Source organism: Rutidosis leptorrhynchoides, chromosome 6 (genome assembly GCF_046630445.1).
Source record: "Rutidosis leptorrhynchoides isolate AG116_Rl617_1_P2 chromosome 6, CSIRO_AGI_Rlap_v1, whole genome shotgun sequence".
NCBI classification, from domain to species: Eukaryota; Viridiplantae; Streptophyta; class Magnoliopsida; order Asterales; family Asteraceae; genus Rutidosis; species Rutidosis leptorrhynchoides.
This window is the reverse complement of record NC_092338.1, coordinates 264098348-264107100: the sequence shown is the minus strand read 5'-3', so window position 1 is coordinate 264107100 and position 8753 is coordinate 264098348. Positions and strand designations below refer to the sequence as shown.

General features: G+C 35.0%; 1 protein-coding gene across 1 annotated transcript; it reads left to right on the top strand.

The window, feature by feature from the left end:
* The first annotated feature begins 1806 nt into the window (after positions 1 to 1806).
* Positions 1807 to 2894, top strand: LOC139854485 (uncharacterized). The gene is made up of 3 exons (XM_071843787.1): positions 1807 to 1845; positions 1998 to 2258; positions 2349 to 2894. Exons 1-3 carry the CDS (start codon positions 1807 to 1809, stop codon positions 2892 to 2894), a joined length of 846 nt encoding a protein of 281 aa, XP_071699888.1.
* The last annotated feature ends 5859 nt before the right edge of the window (positions 2895 to 8753 follow it).

Below are 8753 nucleotides of genomic sequence, written 5' to 3'. Positions count from 1 at the left end.
GTGACCTTGCCCAAGGGATTTCTACATCGCACTAAGGTGAATCATGCTAATTGACAATCAAGACCGGGTCGGGGTGATTGATCACTTGATTGCTAAAGTGAAAGACGATCATCGGGGCCCAAAACAAACAACAACACCCCAATCCTCTTCATTGTACTCGATCCTAGATTCAATTCTGTAAGGAAGACGAATCCAGGATCGATCAATTGGCGCCATCCGTGGCACGCGTTTTACGAATTAAACTTGAAATTTTTTATTTTGTGCTGTCAAACAATCAATTGCTTGGTTTAATTTAAATCGTGTATTGTTACGATGAATTGCTGGAAGTCACTGAAGCGTATTAGTTGATTTGATCGTTGAATATGGCAGCTAACATGAAACAAACAGGAAGTTCTGTCAATGATGATGCGTTAGTTAATGATTTACAAAATGCGTTGTCAAGTAGTATGCAGGCAAACGCTAACACTATCGCGGGTAGTTCAGAGAAAGAATCGCTAGTTAAGGCACCTAGTGGCAATCCTGTTAACGCTGATTCGCAAATAAAGGTTGCTGCTGAAAAAATGGCCGCATGCTGGAATTTGCAGCAACATCGCAAAGAAACCGTCGCTGATGGTAAGCGATTAAAGATTTTGGCTGGAAAAGCAGACAAAGTACTTGGTACTGCTATTGAGCAAGCTAGAAAATATTGTCGTGAATCTCGCGTACCGCGAACTTACTTATGGCCGCTAAATGATTCTGGATCACAGGTTGATCGCTTAGTCATTGATCATCGCGATAGTGATAGTGATGGTGCGGATGAACGTGTGGTTCTAAATTCTTTTTTGTAATTTGAAGACTGCGAAAGCGCCAAGAGAAGAGAATGAAATTTCTGATGATTCGGACAATGCGGAAGAATTTGTAAAAATTCCACATATTAAGCGAAGGCGATCACCAACACCTTTTCCTCATCATGGGAATGAAGGTAAAGCATCTGATGATATTCGTAGAGAAGATGCTCAACATTTTTTAGCGGATGCTTTTAGAAGCATTGCGCCTAAGTCAATGCAACATAAGTTTACACAAACGAATTTTTTGCAAGATATGATCGCCAAGTTTTGTGCAGACAATACTGATACTCGCACAAAAAAGGCCACTGAAATCACCACTGCTGCAGAAAAGTTTGTCCAGCATATTTCTGATTATCCAATTGTTACACCGCCTATTGTGCCAGTGACGTTGGGAGTTTATTCATGATTAACTGAACCCTTGGACTTTTTGCAGTGATTTGATGGTGTGGTAAGCACCTATAATTGGGATGAACCGGTTGGATGTAGAGTATTTCCTATGGTCTTGGAAGGATCCGCTAGGGAGTGATTTCATAGCCTGCAAGCTCACAGTATCATTGGTTTCATTGATCTTCGCGATAAGTTTTTGTTGCATTTTCAGAATCTTTTACAGCAGAAGAAGCACATATAGAATGTCATGATATTAAACAAGGCAACAAAGAAACTCTGAGCGCGTTACTTACGCGGTACATTTATGAGTGTCAAAAGATACCAAGTTTGAATGAAGACCAAAAAGTTTCTTGTTTTTTGCATGCTATTAACCCACAGTGACATCCGACGCTTGTGCGAAGATTGCGAAGAGATGTTCCACCAACTTTAGCTAAAGTTCAGCAGGAAACATATGACTATCTCCGTGGTGGAGAAGATAGCACAATAACTCCTGCATGTGGGTGAGGTAAGGAAAAAATTTGGCGGGATGACAATGATTCTTTTCGCGATGGCAACATTGATAATTACCGCGGTAATGGTTTTCCACGGAGAAATGGCGGTGGCGGTTACCTGCGAAATGATAGGTTTTAAGGTCAGAATGATAACCATGGATATGGTCGTCGAGATCGCTATTCTACGCGAAAATGAAACAATGAGTCTTTCAATATCATTCAGATGTTAACAAAAACGCCTAAGGAAATTTTGTTACAAGAAAGGGTTGCTAAGTCTTTTTCTGGTCCGTAGCCTTTAGGGGAGAATAGTAGGCGGGATAGGTCAAAGTTTTGTGTCTTTCATGATGATTATGGTCATGACACCAATCACTGTAGAGACTTAGCGAAACTAATCGTGGAGGCGTATAAGCAAGGAAAGCTGGACCATTTAATTGCACAAGGTGCTACAAGTACTGCGAATGCGATTATAATGTCTGCAGAAGCTAATGCTCCAAATGTACCAAATGTGGCTGAGCGAAAGGCTCCTGCGGTGAAAAATCTCGGAGTAAAAATGGTAAGTAAGAAAGAAAATCAGCGCAGAATTTAGGTCATTAATGTGGTAGAAGTGCAGGGCGAAATGTTGGTATTTCAAATATCTGAACAGATTGCAAGCTGGAAATGTCCTTCTATTACTTTTCCTCCTACAAATCTGACTACGAATGTAGACAAACCAGTGGTGGTTTCATGTTGCATTGCAAATACTGGCATAATGATTATGAAGGTTCATGTGGATACTGGTAGAAGTGTTGATGTTGTGTACGAACAAAGTTTTAGCAAATTGCCCGCAGATGTTCAGGCTTTGATGAAACCTACTGCGGTTTCACTTGCAGGATTTTCAGGAGAGTCAACTAGGCCTATTGGTCAGTTGGAGTTGCAAATTGAGCTAGTTGATGATTGTGATGAGTCGTTAAGGCGACAAGCTTTATTGAATCTTTATATAATTCGAAGTCAGTCGCGATTCAATATGATACTTGGGCGCACTGCTTTGCACATGTTTGGCGCTATCCCTTCTACTATACATGGCATGGTTAAATTTTCTGCTAATAAGGGAATTGGCACGCTAACTTCTGCGGAAGTAGAGCCGTTTTGCGCTATGATTATGGCATGTGAAAACATGGGTGTTGAGGGGCATTCAGTCCACTCTGAATAAGTGCGGAAATTTGTATTAGAAAAAAGTTATGATATGTTTAGTCAAAATTTGATCAATGTTTGATATGCTACGATTGTATTCTGAACTTCGTATCACGAAAAAGTAATGAATAAAGCAAAGTTAATTTTAGTGTTCGTAGTTTTTCTATATAAAGCAAAAACACTGCGTGTGACCACGCGTAGTGTTTATTTTGCAGAATACAATTACTTATTTTTTATAACACAAAGTTAATGTTTGTTCTGCGGATTCTTTAGGTAAAATGGCACGGCTTCGCTAAACATGATCTGCTTAAATACTGTAATAATGCGGGCATGCATTGCAAATTAATATGTTAAAAACCAAGTGATGAAATTGCCCACTTGTGTTAAATTGTAAATATTGCAAAAGGATAAAATTTTCTAAGTATTTGATCTTGCCAATGCTTAGATGCTTCGCAATGCTAAATTTGCCTAAGGATTGATTTGTCGGACTTAGAAGATTCATAATGATTAAAAGATTGTTTAGCATAAAGTACGTGTTTGTTATGTGCACAATAGCGAATGCGGAAATTGCAAAGGGCAAGTCTGAATTATGAATATATGATAAAGTAAAGTGCTATATAAATAAGATAAGTTGCAACTGCGGAATGAAAATATGTTACTAATATTAAGCGCGAAAAAGTGCGAATAATTACAAAAAATGCAATTAAGGATTGCGAAATAAACATCTAAAATCTAACTAAGACATTTTAAAGCTCTAGTGCTTTAATGTCTGCAAAGGTAATGCTCTCGCGTTGACTTAATTCCTCTAAGGCTGGTATGCTGACTTTCTCAACCTCCTTCTTTGCCCTTGCGAGTGCTTCCCGAGCATCATCTGTGGCACATATTTCACTTGCCATATCTGAGGGGAGGGGTTGAGAGAGGTCGCCGAGTTTGCATAACAGGTCATACCACTCGCAGCGAGTGGCGAGTTTGGATGCTTGGGCGTACGCTCGGAACTTCTCGGTGACAGGTTTAGAATCCATCACTTTGTCCGCGAGTTCCGACAGATACTTGAGAAGCTGAGCGAATTCTTTTTCGGCATTCTCTGCCCTCTTTTTAAGTTTGGCGTTTTCCTCTGCAGCCTTTTTGAGCTGTGCCTCAACCTTCTGCGCTTTTCTTTCATGAGCATTAGCAATTTTGACTTGCTTTTCATATTCATCAGAAATTTTGGTGAAACGCTCAATGTTGTCAACAGCTAGGCAAATTGCATTATAGCAATTGTGTAGTCGCTGTCTTTCCGCTTGAGGATATGTCAGCTTGCGGTATTGATCTTTTGTTTCTTTGGGAATGAATTTATAGAGCCTACGGTATAATTGATTGGCTTTTTCTGCCTCTGCGGCTTCTTCCGCATCTTCTTCTTCTTCCTGATTAGACGCTTCTGCGTCGGAAGGAATTGTTAAGTCCTCATGCCCAGGCTCTTCAAGAATATCCGTGGGGATACTCCCAGTAATATTGTAGAGCGGTGTATCTTCACCAGTTGAATCTGAAAGGACAACTACAAACAGATAAGCAAATATAGCAAATCTGTGCGAAAACAATAAGTGTGTAATGAACAAATATTGCGAAAATTAACAATTGCTTACTTGCTTCTTGTTCAGATATAGTTCGCATGCGTCTTTTGCACGGGGTAGTTGCACTTTCTGTGGCTTTCTGCTTACCGCGGTCTTCACCGCCGGAAATGAAAAGCGTGTTGATGATTGGTTCATCAATTGGGATAATCTCGCCGTTGTCATTTTTTAAACGGCGAGCAGGTCTGATCCTGCTAATATCTGCTGACCTCATGATTAGGTCAAGCTCAATCACTGCGAAAATCAAAACGCATAAGGATATGCGAAGACAAGAAAAAATATATTATATAATGCGAAAAGTTTACGCGAAATACCATTATTCATTTGGTCGATTAAAAGTGTATCGCAGTCGCTCCACGGCCACTGGATCGAAACCCTACCAATGTACAACGGTATATTTGAGTATGTTCGCAGGATTAGGCCTGCACCCTTGATTGTTTTAAGAATGTCAGTTTCAAGATCGTCTAGCGCAACCCTGTCATTAAGAGTGCCATCAAGTTCAGTACACCACTTTTTTGGTATACTGTTATCCACATGAGTGGTGTTGTTGATAAAAAAGAAAGAACTGCGCCAGTTGCCAATCGAGTCTTTTGGCGAAGTCATTACGCCAAGCTTACTGCGGAATGAGAACCATCCCACATCGTATAGCACAAGTCTATTGCATGAGCGAAACTCATTAAGCAGCGGTTTTTTGTTGATAGCATTACAGTACATCTCAAACAACACGATTTTGTTAATCATGTTCGGATGAAGTTGAGTAATAGCGATCTTGTAATATTCGCAGACACTGTGAAAAAATTGAGTAAGTGAAAAGCGTAGGTTGCCTTGAGAGATGGTGGCCTCATAAACAGTAATCATCCCCTTAGGGGGAGCGTTAGCTCGATCTCCCACTGAAGGTGCGGTGGGAACAAATTGAGCAAGTGGAGGGTACCACTGCTGTAGAGTTTGGAGTTTCACTTCCGTCATATATGAAACGAAACCTCCAGGAGTATGGGCAGACGAAGAAGATGCCATTTGTAGTAAGATAAGTAAAACGGCTGATGAATTGAAGGTATTAAGGGTTGAATTGATTAATTGCAAACAAAGCGTGTGAACAGATGAATTTGATTGAACACGTAATTGAGTGAGAAAGTGTAAAGTTTTTTATGCGAGTAATCCAGCTATTTATAATTGAAGTTAGGGCAACGAAGTCGAAGGAGTAATGATTACTTTTAAACGGCTAAAATTACCGCAACATGTAAACGGTAATTTTCTAGCCGTTACAACGTTTCTGATTTGACAGTTTTGTGATAGTTACCGTTGTAATTATGCGTTGAACTTTATAAAATCAACGGTAATAATTCAATGGTAAAAATTATTAAAAATCACTTGCGAATATATTTTAAGGAAGCATGGTTTTATTTTTAGAGTTTATCATGATACATCTGCTATGCGAGATGTATCATAATAAACTAGGGGGACTTGATCATATACATAGTATTGTATATGTATATTTTATTCGCCAAGAGCTAAAGGCGGAATTACGCGAATTATAATCCAAAGTTATGCAATATCCGCTGAAAATAAGCACAGCAGGTATGTTTTCGCATTTACAAAAGACTGCGGTTTAATCCACTAAGTTTTCGCGGATAGTTAACCAATCCGCAAATTGCCGATATTTCGAATACTATAAATAGAGAGCATGGCCTCTCATTTATAGGTTGTTGATTCTCTGCCATTTGCCCAAGCCTTTGTGATTTCCACTTGTGACCTTGCCCAAGGGATTTCTACATCGCGCTAAGGTGAATCATGCTAATTGACAATCAAGATCGGGTCGGGGTGTTTGATCACTTGATTGCTAAAGTGAAAGACGATCATCGGGGCCCAAAACAAACAACAACACCCTAATCCTCTTCATTGCACTCGATCCTAGATTCAATTCCTTAAGGAAGACGAATCCAAGATCGATCATATATATATATATATACAATCAAGAGGGAAGCACTTTTTTGGGGGAAGTAATATTTTTTCATTTGTTTCGAATTTTTTTTCAGGCATCAAGATCACATGAAAATATGAAAATTTAAAAAATACACTTTGTGATGAATGTTATTATTTTGGCAGTAAAGCGCTCGAAGAAAAAAATGAAAACATTCAATGCATTGAATGTTTTGATTCTGAGTTTTTTTTAAGGGTTTAGAAATTCGGGGGTTAAAAAATTATAGTTTAGCTATTAGGGTTTAGAAATTAGGGTTTTGAGTTTAGAAATTAGAGTTCATGGTTAAGAAATTAAGGTTTAGATTGAATGTTTTAATATGAACGGTTTAGAGTTTAGGGTTTAATTTTTAGGGACTAAACCCTAAACACTAAACCCTAAACTCTAAACCCTAAACTCTAAATCGGACTAAATTTTGAAAAAAACACTTCACACAAGATGAAAACAAAACGATGAAAATAAACTCATAATCAAAACATTCAATGCATTGAATGTTTTCATTTTTTTCTTCGAGCATTTTACCGCCAAAATAATAATATTCGTCACAAAGTGGCTTTTTTAAATGTTCATATTTTTACCTATTTTTGATGTCTGAAAAAAAAAATTCGAAAAAAAACCAAAATTTAAAAAAAAAAATTTACTTCCCCTCAAAAAAATGCTTCATTTTTTATTATGACCCTATATATATATATATATATATATATATATATATATATATATATATATATATATATATATATATATATATATATATATATATATATATATATATATATATATCAACTTAATATGGAAAAATCAATTTCAACTTTTTCTCTTTATATACTTGCTCTACCATTAATTAATATTTAATAATAAAATAGGATAATAATTTATTTTAATAATTTATACTTTATAATTTAAGTTATACTTGCACATAATTAGATTCAGTATGTAAGTTTACTTACACATAATTATAAAATGGTTAGAATATTCATATATATTATTAGAGTAATTATAATTTATAGTTCTTTCTTTTTATTATAAAAATAAATACTTACATTTGGTTTAAGATTTAATCACATTACATATACTATATGTTGGTGGCTTACTTGGATTTGAATTTATTTTTGTCAACGTTGAATAATGTTTTTGAAATTCAGTCAACAATTTATAAACACCTTATTCACTCGATATTATTACACGTATAACTTTGACCCCTTGCGGGGTCCAAGGGGCATCACCCTCGACAGAAATTGCACTATTCATTACTTAGATAGCTTCAAGATTTATATAAAATGTTTTCAAGATTTTCGTTAAATCCCTTGAATTCTGAAATTCTACCCTGACTCTGTCAAAAGCTAAGGCAAATCTTTATCCTTTCATTTCACAATTATATGATAGCTTCACTCGTACGCTCCGTATAAACGAATCGTTTTATTTATATTAATCAATAATGATAAAACGATATTTATCAACTCATATTTGTCAAGAAAACATTTTTATGGTTAGCCATGACCACCTCACTCAAATTTCGAGACGAAATTTCTTTAACGGGTAGGTACTGTGATGAACCGGGAATTTTCGATCAAATTTAAATTTAATCTTTATATGTTTCCGATAAGATAAGCAAAGTCTATAATGTAGAGTCTCGAAAACTTTGAACTGAATTCATGTAAGCATTTGATCTTGACTATTCCCGACGATTCACGAACCTCGGTGTGTAAATATATATATATATATATATATATATATATATATATATATATATATATATATATATATATATATATATATATATATATATATATATATATATATATATATATATGAATTCTATACATAAATAATTATAACTAATATATTATAATTAGTAAATATGATATAATTAATAAATTGTATTATATTAAAAATTTATTTACAGGTTTAAAATATAATTGTTGTATTAATAATATTATCCTTACTTTCATTATCATTTCTATTATTAATGTCATCATTATTATTGGTGGTTATTAAATGTATTAATATTATCATATCTGTATTATTATATTTTGATAGTATTTTTATTATAACTAATATAACTATTAGTATTATCATCACTAGTATTTCGATGCTTTTAATTTTATTATTAATACTAAAATTATTATTATTGTTATCATTCTTACTAATACATGAAATAAATATTATTTACTTATAACTACAAAAATGGGTATTATTATTATTAATGCAAGTATTAATATTATTAATATTACTTGATACATTTGAATTTTTATATTATTATTATTATATCATTGTTAATATCATTATTATTATTTAT

What these genes read in the sequence shown, in the direction of transcription:
- LOC139854485 (XM_071843787.1), top strand. Translation starts at nt 1,807, where the DNA reads ATGGCGGTGGCGGTTACCTGCGAAATGATAGGTTTTAAG. An exon ending in GCGAAATGATAGGTTTTAAG is followed by an intron (nt 1,846 to 1,997) that starts GTCAGAATGATA and finishes TCTGGTCCGTAG; the next exon opens with CCTTTAGGGGAGAATAGTAG. An exon ending in AAAATCTCGGAGTAAAAATG is followed by an intron (nt 2,259 to 2,348) that starts GTAAGTAAGAAA and finishes ATATCTGAACAG; the next exon opens with ATTGCAAGCTGGAAATGTCC.